At 34.0% G+C, this 17,592-nt stretch overlaps 1 protein-coding gene across 1 annotated transcript in view; it reads right to left on the reverse strand.

Annotated features, from left to right (window-relative positions):
- Positions 1–577: 577 nt before the first annotated feature.
- The window catches only part of LOC149805985 (uncharacterized), a 31,989-nt gene continuing 14,974 nt past the window's right edge, over positions 578–17,592 (reverse strand). The window contains exons 4-6 of the mRNA XM_089937196.1: positions 11,698–12,240; positions 11,210–11,341; positions 578–845 (exon numbers count right to left, since the gene is read on the reverse strand). Coding sequence (XP_089793322.1) covers positions 662–845; positions 11,210–11,341; positions 11,698–12,240 — 859 coding nt within the window. The 3' untranslated portion in view covers positions 578–661. The remainder of the gene's footprint in view (positions 846–11,209; positions 11,342–11,697; positions 12,241–17,592) is intronic.

Here is a 17,592-nt window from a genome sequence, read left to right on the forward strand (position 1 = left end):
TTTTCATACCTTCCATAACAATTTAAAAATTACAGATATCGAGCTGTGAAACAAAAAGTCTACTATATGAATCTAATCCAGTGAGTGTTTAGATTGTCTCAACAAATATATTTATGGCAAGCACCCAAATGATCCATACTGCAACATCATAATATTCTAGTTAGAACTTGATAAATTTAATTCATGATCAGTTCAGTTATGACTGAATTACATAATTGTTTCGAGCGTCAAGGTGAGGTGAGAAATTCCCGTTTTCCCCCCCAACTTTTGTCAATATTTGCAAAATTCAATGACTTTTCACAGTCAGGAAAAAAGTTATCATTTCTCCTGACTTTTTCCCGATTTCCCGGTAGCATGGGAAACCTGTTATTAACCTTAATTGACATTTCCTTTCTTGTACTCATGGCATGGCATTGAACATTTTAGACATAATGATCAATGTAAATGCTCCATACCTCGATTTGCAAAATTCATATTTACTTTGGCTACAAACATCATAATTAATTTTACATATAAATAGTATAATATTCCACTGTGATTCACTTGTGTAACCAATATTTGTTTGTGGATGTCATGTACAGCACCTGAGATGCATACTCACATCTTATCCAGGATACATAATACGCTTGAAAAAGATATCCTTTGCTGCATGTATACACATTTATATTTGCACATTCAGTCTTTTAGGAGGAGGTCCCAGGCGGGGTCCCCTGTACAAGCTTATAGGGGGTCTAACATCAATCTTTACATCCCTTGCTCGTAACTTTGACAGACTTGTCTCTGTCACATCTCTACACTCCCTTATCTGGAGGGCACTCAGAGATTTACAGTACTCTGCTAACAATCTGAAAAGAAAACCAGAACTGTGTTTAATGAAACTCTTTATATATCCTTATGGACACCACCTGGGGGGCATGATACAAGGACTGGAAAGCCACAGGAAATATATTAAGTACTGTATGTGCTTGCTTGCAGGTCAATGTTTTCTACTGAAAATTTGATTAATGCAAAGTAGGGGTCATCCTAGAAGTGCAACAACAACAAAAAATGGCAAATGTGTGTGATTTGGATTTTTAATGTAGCTTTAACAATTTTTTAGTCATATCGCTATGATGTCTGTAGTGTGGCAGTTTATAGTGATGCCTAGCACTGGGGCATCATGCTGAATACATGAAGCATGATTTCACACCCAGTCATATTATCCTAACAACCTGTATTTGTATTAATACTTATGTTTTGTCCTATAAAAAATGTTTGATGCAGTGAAAGTTTTGATTGAGTTTGTATTTACCTTTTCCAAAAATTATATTTAATTCCCAAGGAATATTTCACAAGTTTTCTGCCAGTAAACATGGCTTAACAAGACATTAGCAGCACTCATTTTGTTTTCAAGTTGACAATCCTTTTGAAAGAGCCATAAATTTAATAAATGTATTTGTTGCATAATGAGTTGTAACCTATATCTGAATTCATGTATTTATCAAATAAACTGATTCAAAATGTCATACATAATGGATTTTAATGGATTTCATTAGGACAAACTGTAAGTTGTTAATTTATCTGTAACATATTCCACTCAATAATATAATTGTAATTTACACTGGTTTTGTCTTTATCTATCTATCCATTCATCCATCCAATTTAGCTTGTTTAGTTTTTCAAAGTGTAACTCTGATTCACTGATGACAGGTCACACCATCACATAGATTTTACTTGCAAAATACACCCAACTTCATGAAGGGTCAAGAAGAAATGGCTTTTTGTAGTCGTAAAAAAGGGCTGGGGGTTCAATTGCTGGTTGCTATTCAAGCCACAGTGTTGCTAGGAGAGCCATGTCTAACACAAATCTTGCCCAGCATACCTTAAGGAACATACCTTCAAGTTTGATTAAATTGGCTGAAACATTCTTGAGAAAACAATGAAACCATGTTTTCTGCCTTATTGCTAAAGAAGCCACCATGCTGATAAGGGAGCCACCCTGTAGAAAATTCTGATCAAGTTTGATCAAAATTAGCTCAGCCATTCTAAAGAAGCAGCAAATAGGTTTTCGATCTGCTATGATAGTCACAACATTACAAAAGGAGTCATCCCAAACATAATTCTGGTAGAGCAAGTCCTGTGAAAAGTTCCAACCAAGTCTGATAAAATATTGGCTCACCTGTTTTGGGAAGAAATTGAAAACAGGTTTTCCACCTAGTTGCTAAGGAAACCCCAACAATTCTAGCGAAACCATTCTGGACACAAATCCAATAGAACAAGTTCTTTGTGTGTTTTCCATGTTTTATGGCACACCAACATTTTGAAGGTTAAATATCGTCCAGGATAAAATAATCAAACTTAGGCAAAATATGCTCAGCCATGATTCTGGACAGGAAGTTACAATAGGTTTTCCACATGATTGCTAAGGAAGCCATAACACTGCATAGGGAGCCACCAAGAAGAAGAGCATAAACAAAGAAACATTATGACCATGACTGATCAAAACTGACTCAGACAACATAGAGAAGATGTTGAAAAAAGGTTTTCCATATAGTTACTATGGAAGTCATACGTTTCTAGGGGAGCCATACCAAATATGATTCTGGTAGACTATGTCATATGAAACATTCCTGTTACATCTGATTAAAATTGACTGAGCCTTTGTAGAAATTAAGCCATAAGTTCCTAAAAGTAGGCCAAACTGTTGTCATGGAAGACAAGATACAAATTTGGCACAGCATGTCCCATAAACTGTTTCTAACAGTATATCCTAAGGATAATTTCCATCAAATTAATTTAATAGATAAAAAAACTGAGTAAGATCAGAAAAATTGACATTAAATGCATGTTTTTTTTATGTAATAATGCTACATAAAGATTTATAAGATCTTTTTGGCAATTTCTCCCAAACAAACCTATTGAACTGATCAAGAGTAAAACAAAGCATATGAACATTACTCTAAAAACAATTCTTACTAGGGCATAAATAATCAAAGCATAATGAATTTATTATTCTTTTTGAAAAACTGATTGTCTACAGATGCATATTTTCAAATGAAATACCCAATATATCTCATACTATAAAAGACTGCCTTACACTTTTCTTCCCAAAAATATTCAACATTTACAAAGGATTAGTTTTTCTTCACAAAAAATGGCAACCTTACAAATGCTTGTTTCAGCAATATCAACAATATGGTAATTATATATACATATAAGTTAACTTATTACATGTGGCTCTGCTATAACACAGAAGTTGGGGTCCATAGACTGAGTTATAGACTGAACCTTGTTATAATCAACCAACCAAATTAACTTAAGAAAATGATGCCTATACCAAAAAAAGTCGGCCTGGGGATGGTTAATAAGAGCAGGTGCAAAAAAATGTACTTCTGATTAAATGAAGACAAAAAATACCTACTTTTGATTAAATAAAGAAAAACTAGTCTGAAATACACTTGCATAATGACAACTTATGTTCATTTTGTGTAGTACAGTCCATAATGCATTAAGTACTTTATATGTACATGTATGTGAAAAATCCATGAATCTGAGTATAGATCACATATTATAAAACTCATGTATCAGTTGCATCCCATTAGAAAACAAAAATAACATATATAAAAAAATGGTAGTCCTCGTTTCATCTATATCCCACTGTCAACAAACATGTCTCACTAAACAATTCACTAAGATATTGTCACCTATAGCATGCAGCTATAGTTGTTTACATGCTACATGTACATGTACTTAAAGTGGCCTGGATTTTCATCAGCTGGAGACCACTATGATTGTGCTGAGGCTACCCAGTGGATGAGGCTATTCATACGGAAAAGAAAACATGTGAACAAACTGAAAAGTAACCTTACAGCCAGATACCTATGGTTTCAAAAGATTGGAAATTTAAGTTGCATTTTAAGTTGCCGTTAGTAGCATAAACATTTTTCCTGCAAAAAGGAAATTTTAACGGAACAATAAATGTCTTCACTTTGGAAAATGCAACAATCCATCAGATTTTATTGCATTTAATGTTGGTGCTAACTTCCTTTGATGAAAGCTGCTTTATTTTTTTTATTGAACATTATAGTTGGTTTGATTTAATGAAGGGGACACAAGTTATTGAAATTGTTGCTAAAGAACAACTTTGGAACATTGATCAAGACTGAATTTTTTTGTGTGCTTAGTACATGTATTTATACAGAAGAATTTCAGCAAAACTATTTTTTTCTGGGTAAATTTTACATTAAAAAAATTGCCATCATTTGGTCAATTGTAGTCACTCTGTTCCTGCCTTCAAAGATTAGTCAATTGTAGTTAGTCCAGTAGCACGACTATATGAGTGTATCACAGCATACAGCAGGCCAGATGTCAGTATATTAAGTAGATTATGAAACAACAGCGCACTGTTAAGGTTGGTCAATATGAACAAAGGATTTGTTTATGTAACAATAGATTCCATTGCATTTTACATTAAAGTTTCTGGCTTCCTTTCATGGTGCATTTGAATTTGTTTCAATCCAAACCCAAGACTGTATATACAAGTTTAAATAGCCAATAAAGTTGCAGCAACAATTTTTGCCAGATGGTACATTTTGTTGCAATAAGCGGGACAAAATCACAATTCGTGACATTGGCAAAGCCCAGTGTAAGCCCCGAAAAATGCTTTACACGTTATTTTGCATACTTTTAAGAAACAAAACTTTCATGTATGAGGAGTTGCAACATTAGATATTCATACACAATCTCTTCTTCAAAATGACAGTAAGCACTGTACATGTTATTTTATGTACTTTTAAAAAGAAAAAATATTTTTTTTTGTGTATGAGAAAAATAAATGCATTTGAAATTTCAGAAGCCATGATACAATCATCTTAGAATTCATACATGAAAATTTCCCAAAATGACAGTAAACTTTTTTACAAATTATTTTTCGTACTTTAAAGAAGAAAAAATATTTTTTCGAATACAAGAAAAATACATGCTTATGAAATTTCAGGAGCCATGCTACAATCATGTTTTATTCTAATTTGTGTTATAACTGAGCATGCTATAGTGGAGTCACAGTGTATGTGCTAACATATATTATGTGCTACATGTAATTATGTACACAGAATATTATTAGAGACTATCCAATTACATGTATGTACACAGATACAGGTACATGAAACCTGGGGTATATGGCTATTTTTTTACGCATTAAGAGACATTTTTCCATTATCTGATGTTTTTGATCATTTACTCCCTCTCTCTCTCTTTCCCTCCCTCCTTCTCTTAAAAAACCCGGAAAGAATTAAATAATTAGATGTTCACTTATTGAAATTTAGAGAAGTGTACATGTCTCCTTGGTAAATTAAATATATGATCATTACACTACTGACCAACAGTCCACAAGAACTATTTGAAGGAATAAGAGCTAATTAACTTTACACCTAACTGTTGGACTAGAGACATATTTTAAGATATAAAAAGTCCTTTTTACAGCACCAGAAAGTCTTATTGTCCTTTTAGAACACATTCTTAGTATAATTTGAGACAATCAATTTTAGAGGTGGAGTGACCCACAAGAACAGTTACTTCTAACAGACTTACCAATTTTTCAAGTTTACTATGGTGAATCTTCTACCCACTCTATTTTTATTGCACTAGGTACAATCAATTCACAAAGATGAGTCAAGGGATATAGTCTGACACAAAAGTTATGCAGCAAAAACCTATTTTTTTTTGAGCCACAATTATCTTGACCACTGACATTTTGACCTGAAAATCAACAGGCCTTTACCATACCTTCAGTGTATGCCCTCTACATAAATTTGGGTCAAGATACTTAAATTTGGTTGCAGAAACCATTTTTCTTTTCTCAATCACAGTGACTCTGTCACTTGACCTTTTGAGCCCAAAAGCCAATATGCTTTTTCATTACCCCATCTGCAAGCCATCCATGAAGTTTGGTCCAGTTCTGTACGTACAACTAGTTTTATCATGTGCTTGCTCAATCAGTCACAATGACCCTTACCTTTAACTGTCTACACTAAAATCTATAAGTTTTTCCTCACCCCATGCATAATCCATCCACAAAGATCGGCCCAAGTATGTTATGTACAACTAATGTGGTTGTGCAGAAACTATTGTACTTGTTTCAGTCACAGTAATTCTGACTATTGACCTTTGGCCTTTTTTACACCAAATTTTATGTTTCTTCCTTACTGCAGGTGCAAGCAATCCACATAGTATGGTAACTGTAGGTGGATGAGAACTAAGTTTTCATTTGGAAATAAAATTGGTATTTGACAGATGGACATCATCCTAACATAATACACTGCTTCCTTGGTAACTCATTCCTGGATAATGACGGTTAGTATCTGGAAATTTGAATCAACATCATAAAATTCTCAAGTTATAATAAGAAGTTCTATATTTGGTACATTTTCTTGACATAAAAAATGTTCAGTACACTGTAAATAACAATCTTGCATAAAATTTTGATCAATGAAAATGTCACTAATGCCTACCAGTGGCAACACTTTTCAGAAATAAACAGCAATGAAATAAGTTTTGTCAAGTGAAATGTGTGCTTTAGTCAAAAGTTTTAATTCAGTTTCAGTGTAATCAACATAAAAGTGATATGCTCTCTTGTATTGAAACATAAAAAATATCAATCTATTCTCACATCTATGAATGCATGCATTTTTGTGAGGACCGAACTAATGTTTGTGTTTTGATCTCCAATTTGTGGATATACACCTCTCTCTCTCTCTCTCTCAATAACTTGCACACAACAATAATAATAATGAGGACTTTGTATAGTGCCTAATCTTTAGAAGCTTTAAGCGCTTTACAACATTAGACAACACCTATAAGATAAAAAACATATAATGATATGATTACAAAAACAAACACCATGAAATTAGAAAACATTAAAAAACATGCTGAGAATATTTAAGGTAGGAAACATTATTAGGTCTTTAAGTTTGTTCTAGCAGTTGAAATAAGTGAGTTTTGAGAGCACTCTTGAATGTGATCACTGTGTCTTTGTGTCTAAGTTCAGTGGGCAATTCATTCCACGTTGCTGGGGCCTGGTCCATGGGGTCCAAAAACATGGACCGCACTATAAGTGAGGATGTGAGTTACTGAAGGACCTCCAAAAAAGATGCAGCTAGACATCGAAAAAACGGCAGTGGGGGTGGGGGGGAATTGGGCTGACTGAATCCTAGTTTTAAAATCACATAGATAATAAAACTGTCACTAAAGTGCTTTGTCAAATGAAGTTGTTCGTTATTCTGTACAAGTTATATTAATTGTTTTGAACAATTATCACGTGTACACTAAAACATTTGTGTATTACGTCACTGCTTTTTGGTTTATTGAATAGTCTGATTCCCGGAGTGGTATGTTACAGTGTAGTACAAAGCACAAAGTCTAAGAAGCAAGGAACCAGGCTAACAGTTGATACACCTCCAAACAAGATTCCCTTTTCTGTTTTTAAATTAGCGACATTCATTTCGGGAGACAATTGTCTAATTGAAACTCAATTTTTGTATTGTTCAATTAGTGCAATACTGATGCCATGATTTCACTGCCAGTAATGTGAAACTTATCATCCAAAAGGATATCTCAAATGCCAATTCAGGAATTCTTTGAAAGTCATTTGCCAACAATGGTCTGTATCTTGAAACAAAGTTCTTAATTTATGAAGTGTTCTTTTCTCTTGGTTGCCTTGCTAGCTTTGATCACAGCTATGAATGAATCGGTTAATTTAAGGTTGTTTAATTATATTACACAACAGTTATAACAGTGTTCAGTTGATCAACTGAAATGAGTTCACCCAACATATGACTGGGGCCACTAGATCTTAAGCATGTAGGATTTGCTTGACTTCTAAGTTTTCTTTTATTCCGCCTCCTTTATTTGATTCGAAAGATGTGAAAATACAAAGGTGACCATCTTTTAGTTCAGTGCAACAATACAACAAATGCTTCCGTCAGATATCAAAACACGGTCAGCACTTAATTAGGTTCTCAGAGAAATGCTCGTGGACATAGCTGTTTGGGTAGATTGCCAAATTTTATGTTTAAATAAACATTGCATTTGTGACAGTTACACTTCAAAGGAACTAAAAGATAGAACTAAAACAAATTTCACTTGATAAAATATTATTTAATTGATATTTATTTATTAAACTACTGCCTTCAGTAGGCCTAGATGACATTTTGATTGATCACAATTTCCTTGAATATCGTTAATTATGGTGTGCTAAGAATGTCTTTTGAAATTGTGTGCATGATATGGATTTTTAACGTAGCTTTAAATAAATTTCAGTCATATCGCTACAATATCTGCAGTGTGGCAGTTTATAGTGATGTCTAGCACTGGGGCATCATGCCGCAGACATGTAGCATGATGTCCCACCCAGTCACATTATCCTGACACCAGTCCGACCAATCCTGACACTAGCCTTTTAATGCTGAGTGCCTAGTGAGGCAGCTGTAAGAACCATTTTTCATAAGTCTTTGGTATGACTCGGCCGGGGTTCAAAACCACGACCTCTCGCATCTGAGGTGGAAGCTCTAACCACTAGACCACCGGAGTGGTCACTTTTTTGAAAGAAAATATAACAAATTATATGACTTCTTATTAAAAGTTAATAATTTCATACATTTCATTAAAACTTTCCAGGTCTTATCTACCATTTTGAACCATAAAACGAGTGATATATCACTGTTTCTTTTACTAATTATTTAATTGCGATTTTCTTCAAGTTCAACAAATAGGTTTACATCTTTTAGTATTTTCTGGCTTTAAAAATTTGGGATCCATGCCCAACCTCGCGTTATAAGTGGGTTCGTGAGTTATCAGGGCGTGAGTTATCAAGGGAGTGGTGCATTTGTTGAATTCTTACCCTTCACTAAAATCTGTCCTGTTTTGTTTTACCACATTGTCTTTTGTATCAAATAAATAAAGTGAATGGATTAAAAAAATAGTTACTAGGCATGTAAATCCTACCTGCATAAGACCCAGTGGTCATGGTCATGTGTCAGATCAAATCATTTCAACTCACCACTTGAACACTTATAAATATTACTACCTTAAATTATCCTAGTTATTCAAAAATGTTATCAAAGATAGCAAGGCAGCTAAGCAAAAGGTGTACTGGTGAATTCAATGGTTTGTTTGGCAGATATGGTTCATGATTGGAGAATCAAGTTCCAAAGTTTGTAATGAACTTAAAAATTCTGGAATTGCACTCTGAGATTTGTTCAAGAATGAATTAAAGTTTCACTATTACTTGCAATTAAATCACAGCATCAATATTTGACTAACAAAACAATTTTAAAAAATTGAGTTTCATTGTTCAAGGTTTATTTCACTAATCAAATGTCTCTACTTTTTGAACAAAAGAAATCTCGCTCTGTTGTGATGTAATACACAATGTTTTGCTGGTACACTGCAACACACACATATATGCAATGTTTTTAAACCTCTTGGGGTTATGTTTTTCACAATCTTTCAGCGATTAGTTATCTTATACAAAAAAGGAAACAATTTCATTAGAAAAAGCTGCTTATTGATCATTATTCCCAATATAAAATGAGCATTTAGCCATTAAGCAGTGCCACTACACCCTGCCACATGGTCTTCTCAATGTCTAGCTGGGATGGCACTCCCTTCTTTATTTTTCATAAGTCCCTCAGTAACTCACACCCTTAACTTTAGTGCAGTCTATGTTTTTTGGACTCCGTTGTACATGAGTTACCAAGGAAGTGGTGTACACTTTGCCGTATGGTGGATGTATAAAAGTAGGTTGTCATCTGGTTGCTATAGAAGCCACACAATTGCTAGGGAAGCCACACACTGATACAATTTTGATCAAGCATGTCTTAATAAATATTCAAAACTGGCTCAGTCATCATTCAGGGGGAGTCAAAATTAGACATTATGTATGCTGCTATGTAAGCTGTAATGTTGCTAGAGAGCCACCCTCAAAAAAATGTTTTTCACTGAGCATATCTGTGGAAAAATTTATGCAAAATTTTATAAAACCTAACACGGTGGTTTAAGAGATGTCAAAAATTGTTTTTCCATTAGATTCCAATGGAAGCCACCCAGAACACCATTTTGGTAATGCATGTTGTTATGAGTCTAGGTCTTAAATTATGCAACAGAAAGAAGTGAAATGAACAAGTTTAGCAAACTCAACAAATAATTTATATCTCGAAGTCACAAAATGAAAATTTAAGAGACACTTAAAGTATTGTGAATTGACCCCAAACAATCCTAAATGCCCTATTATAAGTTCAAACGTATAGAATGTTCCAAATCAATTTCAATAGTCTTGAATGTAATAAGGTACCCATAGTCCTATGTGTCAATGTAGTTATATCAATAGTCTCTAAGGGTGCAATGTGTGTCAATGTAGTTCTATCAATAGTCTATAAGGGTGCAGTGTGTGTCAATGTAGTTATATCAATAGTCTCTAAGGGTGCAAAAATGTGTCAATGTAGTTATATAAATAGTCTCTAAGTGTGCAATGTGTCAATCTAGTTATATAAATAGTCTCTAAGGGTGTAATGTGTCAATATAGTTAGATAAATACTCTCTATGGGTGCAATGTGTCAATGTAGTTAGATAAATACTCTCTAAGGGTGCAATGTGTCAATGAAGTTATATAAATGCTCTCTAAGGTGCAATGTGTCAATGTAGTTAGATAAATACTCTCTAAGCATGCAATGTGTCAATGTAGTTAAATAAATACTCTCTAAGGGTGCAATGTGTCAATGTAGTTAGATAAATACTCTCTATGGGTGCAATGTGTTAATGTAGTTACATAACTACCCTCTATGGGTGCAATGTGTCAATGTAGTTATATAAATACTGTATATATGCTATGTGTATGTGTCAATGTATTTATATAACTACCCTCTAAGGGTGCTATGTGTCAATGTAGTTATATAAATACTCTCTTAGAGTGCAATGTGTCAATGTAGTTATATAAATACTCTCTAAGGGTGCAATATGTCAATGAAGTTAGATAAATACTGTATATGTGCTATGTGTCAATGTAGTTTTAATATATAAATATTCTCTATGGGTGCAATTTGTCAAGGTAGCTAGATAAATACTCTTTGTCATAGATTTTGATTATATAGTAATGTTAGCAAGTGATATTTTGTTGTACATACTGTATGGTAGCTGCAGGCAATATAAGGACATGCTGTGGTATAGAAATAGTTACCTAATGGAGTCATCAGAAATCCTCCAGCATCCCTGCACATTGAGATGGTTCAGACAAGGGCATTCCCTAGAAACTATCTCCAGGGCATGGTCTGTTATACCATAGATCTTGGCAAGAGACAGAAACCGTAACCTAATAATAAATAAATAAAAGAAAAGAAGATAAAACAAATTAATAAATAAAAGATATATACATAGTTTTTTAATTGTATTCAACTAACATACCACTTGGATCTGTGATCGTTTTATTAATTTTCCTCTTTGTATTGTGGTGGTACTATAGTAGTAGTAGTAGTAGCAGTTGCAGTAGTAGTAGTAGTAGTAGTAGTAGTAGTAGTTTGTAGCAGTCATGTAGTATCATCATCACCACCACCACCACCAGAATAGTCATTATCATCCACAACCTCTTTATTGTTGTAATTTTCATCATCACAAAAATCATCATCATCAACATCATCACATATAGACTGGACTAGAAGGGTTACTTACTTTTTACAACACATTGTAAGGACTATGACTGCCTCATCATCTATATTCCAGCATGCAGTGAGATCAACACTCTCCAACTGCCGGCAGTTCATACTGATAACATTCAATCCAGATACTGACAGCCAGTGGCATTCCCGTAGAATCAGGGATGTTAAATTATGGCAGTTCATAGACATAACATGTATGCTTGCATTAGATACTGTTGAGCAGTTTGATAAATCTACTTTTTGCAAACGATTATTTGCCCTAAACAATGATGCCAGTAAATCATCACTAATGCAATCTTTTGCATTCCTAAGGTTCAAGTATAGGATCCTACATCTATCTTTTGTCAATATCTGAAATGCTTCTGAAGTCATCCTAGAAGCTACCCGTACAATGTTGACATAAGTAGAAGTCCTGAAGTATTCTCTGACCATTTCTTTACACTGCTGACTAACAATCCGAAGCCTAAACAATGTCTGTATCGGTAGGCAGGAGAATATGTATGGAAATACAACATCTTCCCATGGAAGCTCCATAAAGGAAATACACGAACAAGTGCTGAAAGAAAAAAAAGAAAAAGGTATTGCTCATCTGGCTTACATAACAGCTGACCTGTTCACTAGACAAGCTTTGGCAGTATTCTAAGAACACAATCAGAAGAAAACAATTTCCCAAACTTTATATAATCGCAACTTTTACCAAGTTTACAACAGTCTGATATTCTTTCCAAAGATGAAACATGCTTAATATATGTAGCCTATTTTTCGTGATCAAGCTCATCCCAGATCTGCACGATATAAAGTTATTTACCATATTGCATAGAAAATGGATGAGAAATATCTACTGAGATGTAAACCAGTCGGATGCAATACATCTAATTAATATGTTCATATCTCACTTGTTAACAGTCCTAAGACAATGATGATACAATCTTATTTACCAAGCTGGAGCAAAAGCTGACTGAAATTCAGTCTACAAAGTGGCAACAAGCTTAGTCAATCAGATACTCTTCAATGTATGTACATCTAGCTCACTTTCAAACTTGTCCAACAACTTGATGATATAAGTCTATTTTAACAAGCATGATAAAAATATGATCAGAAATATAGTTGTTATTATGTAGCCTGCTCAGGAAATCACATGCAAGTTAATATCATTAATATGTATAGATCTTCTTCAAGTAATACCTATACTGTTAATATGCTGCAAGGGAAAAATTGGAAATTTATCTGCAAACAATAGTCCTAAATCAGTCTAAGATCACTTAACTGATTGACATTTGTCAAAGAGCCAAATGCAAGATCAGCTGATCAAGAAATCCAGGTGAGTGTGATGCTTTCTTAAGAAATATTCAACGATGTTACTGAAGCAAGAGGCCCAAGTGGGTGAGACTTCTGATCTGAAGTATGGTGTCACAGAATAAGGCAAGAAATAACTTTTTTTTCCCCTTAGAATGATTTGATCATTTTCGTCATACATGCATATGACATTACCTTGGGTGATAATTGTTTTTCTAGTTAAGTGACTGAGCTAACATGCATCTTATCGTAGATCGCTTGCAGCGAGAGACACAAAAAGCATGGATTGCATGGGTATTTTACCCTTGCTAATACTCATTTTTCTGTAGATTTAAGGCAATTTTCTGTTCTAATCGACACATTGGTCTTTTGGGACCTTGTCAAGGAGTGTATGCTCTCTATTTCATTCTACAGCCATAGGGCTGTGTGTGTGGGTGTATCAGGCTGTCGGTCTGGCTGTTTGTATGTCTGTCTGTATGGGGATGGAAGCATGTGCGACCATCAAGGCCATACAAGGACGGAAGTGTTGATCTGTAAACTTGTGCTCATGGTCGATCCATAAAGGGGGTATGTGGCCAATACAGGTGTGGGCTAACCCAAGAATTCAGGAGAAGTGAGGTTTGACAATGGACATGTGAACCAAGTCAAAATTTCTCATTTACAAGGTTTACAAATATTTAAATGAGTCATACGTTGTTATGCATCGTACATGCAGTACAAATGACTATATGAGTCATGAGTCATATGTTTGATACAATTTGTTTATTACAATTGATCATGTTTGTTTCAATGGTTATGTTGTGTTTCAATTGAGTATATGGAACATATGCTGTGTTTCAATGAGTACATTTAAGTCCAATTGAGTTACACCTATTTGCATGAGATTATATGAATTTTACCTTTATTACATGAGATTATATGAATAACATTTTTGTTTCCCCTCTTTGAATGATTGTATGAATTATTTTTGTATGTCATAAGGTTTCATAAGTCACAAATTCATTCACATATATCAAATGTTTGTGTGAAGTAATTGAATGAGTCATATGTTTAAAGCTTGAAAGAATCATACTGTATAGGTTGTAGAGAATATACATATATTTATTAATTCATTTCATAAACTTCCATCATTATCACACATTTAATCAAGGCATCCATTCAGGTCAAATCCTGTTACATATGGCCTATAGTATATTCACAAGCTCACCAATCCTAAACAAGAACACTTCATTAATATGCATGGATGTGCTCATAATCAAATTCATTGGAGGTCTTGATGATATAAGCTTACATACCAAAATCTGATTGAAATCTGATAAGAATGATATCCTCTACTGTTCACAAGCAAGTGTTAACTCATTAGATGGATGATGCCTGACAGACAACAGGTCCTATCGATAATAAGCTCACTTGGACTTTGATCTGAGCTAATTGTTTCAAAGTTTCCCTTATTCTGTATCTTCAGCACATCAACATCATTGTCCAAAACTGAATGTCCTTTATACCAGGAAGTTTGTCAAAGTCCTTTATGCCAGGAAGCTTGTCAAAGTTGGTCAAAAATTCAGGCATTCACACATACTTTTGTACCTGCCAGTATATGTACCCCATGATGATGAAAGTTGAGGTATATGGATACATTAGAGGGGACATTGGTTCCAAAATAATAAATGTAGCAAACAAAATATATATATATATATATATATATATATATATATATATATAGACAGAGAGAGAGAGAGAGAGAAAGAGAGAGAGATAAATATACACCAGACAGAATAGAAAGTTCTATATCTGGATTCTATAGGAGAATGCTTGATAAGATTAGGCAGAATTCATATTTAATACAAATAATGTGTGACCCCACTAAAGCATGGTAGTTGGCATCCATAGAACCCAACCAGGTTTTAGAACAAACCGTGTTATAACCAACCAAGTCAGTTAGCTGAAAAAAAATGATACATTTACCTAAAATATGGCAAAAGGAGGTGGGTGGGTGGGTAATAAATGTGGAAGCAAACAAAAGTGCTAAATGAAGACAAAACCTGAAGATCAGGTAAGGTAAAAATCAAATTTTTAACATTACATATGGTCTCAAACTATGTAACAGAAAAAGCAAAACCAACCAAGTTTTGTAAAATTTGACAAATAATTTCATGTTCTAAGCTATAAAATTAATATTTAAAAGGAAATGACAGTATTGTGTACTAAATCCACAAATATCCAAAAAGTTACATCACAAGTCTAAAAGTATAGTGTACCAAATAAATTCAAGTGGTGTTTCAAACAAATTCCAATCCTGAATGTGCAGATGTACCAAAAGTCTTAAATAAGTCAAAATACCAACAGTCTTGATCTATCACAATTATATCATCCCCTTAGTAATTTTAATGAATGATGGAAATAATTCCTCTTAAATTATATCTGAAAACATCTAACAATTGTTTTTGAGCTGAACTTAAAAGTAAGAATGAACAATCTTAGTTACTTCAGAACCTTTTACAAAGTAAAACTAGGACACAATAAGAAGACCATGATGTGGGTCATTTTCCCATCAAAATCATAAACAAGATCACTTCTAAAAGCTTCCAAAGTCAAGGGTTCATATAAACATGCTTACACATATTATTTTAAAGTGCAACACACAATCACTGACAACACTACACTATGTAACATGTTGTTTACAAATGACCCTTACAATCTACAATCATGGACAAAAGTTATACACACAATACAGATATAGATATATATATAACTTTATTCCAGCATAACATAGTTCTTTCACTATCTATAAGATCAGGGAAGTACCGCTCACCTAGATAAGCATCTGTCTAGTAGCTAAATGCAAGTGCAGTAAAAAAAAAAGTCAGGGTCAGCAGGATGATTTCTTCAGAAATTTATTCCAATACTGCTAACTGCTTATGTTATTAAAGCAACTGTTTCAAGGTTTCTTAATTTCTTTTTGTATCTTTATCCATATCCAATGGCACATTAACATCATTTGTCCAATACTGAAAGGCCTTTCTGCCATGATGCTCTGTCAAAATTTATTGAGCATTTTGATAAAATAAAGTTGTTAAAATTTTACAGGGTTCATACAGAATTCTGAATGATAAGTTCAAAGACTTTTCCCAAACTTTCAAAGACCAAAAACATAGATTTCCAAAACCTATTTTCGCTAACATTTTGTATATAAGTTATGTTATATGAGAAAACAATGAATGCAACATCCTACAATATTGTTTAATGATGAAACTATAATTAATTTCCTAAAATTACTTTAAAATGACCTGGAAGATACCCGGGTTCTTCCTCCACCATTAATACTGGCCACCATGTATAGCCTATCGTGTGCTGAAAAATGGCGTTAAACCCTACAACAATAACAACAACAACCTGGAAGATAGGTTAACTGAAATTTCAATATGTAACTTATGCATCTGATCTAATACAAATAAATTGTTCTCTTAAGAGACATCAACACTGCTTTAAATGCATTATTATTGTTGCTGTTTTTTCTGTTCAATCGTTTTGGAAAGAGAAGCCAAGTTGATAAGTCTTTTTTACACAATGTACAAAAACCTTTCATTTACGTGTTTAATCCTTTTTCAGCCAATCTTTGTATTTCTCTTTTTCAAGCTAGATATTGTTGAAAGAGCAAAGACCTGGCATTTGTAAACACGAGGTGAAACAAAACTGAAGATATAAATTGACTGAACAAATTTTGAATCCTCAAGTGTGTGTTACTTTCACAAACTTTCTACATAGAGTGAACACTTGTTCAATATGGGACCCAGAGTGGCCGAGTGGTCTAAAGCGCTCTCCGTTATGGATCACTGCCATCTCACCTCTTTCTGCGTGGGTTCGAGTCTTGGATTCGGCCAATGTGGGTATGTGAGAAAGCTTGCCAGTAGCTTCTGGTGGGTCGGTGGTTTTTTCTGGGATTTTCCCGGGTTCTTCCTCCACCATTAATACTGGCCGCCATGTATAGCCTATCTTGTGCTGAAAAATGGTGTTAAACCATACAACAACAACAACTTGTTCAATGTAACCAAAATTTGATTGGCTGAACAGTCTTGTTAAAAAATCTTGAATAAGTGTAATGAACATTTCGATTGGCCAAAGCGATGGACTCATCCAAACAAATTGAATATTTATCAAAAGAAAGAAGTAGGAAAACTGACTACATCTGAATTTAACGACCTTAGGCAACTTTATTTGTGATTACAATAATAATAATAATAAATAATAATGGGAACTTTGTACAGTGCCTAATCTTTAGAAGCTCTAAGCACTTTACAACATTAGATAACAACTAAAAACATATATAATGATATGATAAAGAAAAAAAACCATCATGAAATCAGAAGAAAAAAAAAACGTGCTGAAAATAGTTATGGTGCTGACCACGTTTGATGAAGGGTGCATTATTTTTATTGAAGATTGTAGCTGGCTTGCTTTGATGAAGAGTGCATGTGTTATTGAAGTCACTGCCAAGGGCAACTTTGGATGGCCAAACAAATGCTCGTTTGTTATTGCGGCGGCAATGAAACTAAATGGGTCATCAAAAGAAAGAAACCAGGAAAACTCGACTACATCCGAATCTAACAACCTT

The sequence above is a fragment of the Sinohyriopsis cumingii genome, chromosome 2 (genome assembly GCF_028554795.1).
Source record: "Sinohyriopsis cumingii isolate HCF-2022 chromosome 2, ASM2855479v2, whole genome shotgun sequence".
Taxonomy (NCBI): Eukaryota; Metazoa; Mollusca; class Bivalvia; order Unionida; family Unionidae; genus Sinohyriopsis; species Sinohyriopsis cumingii.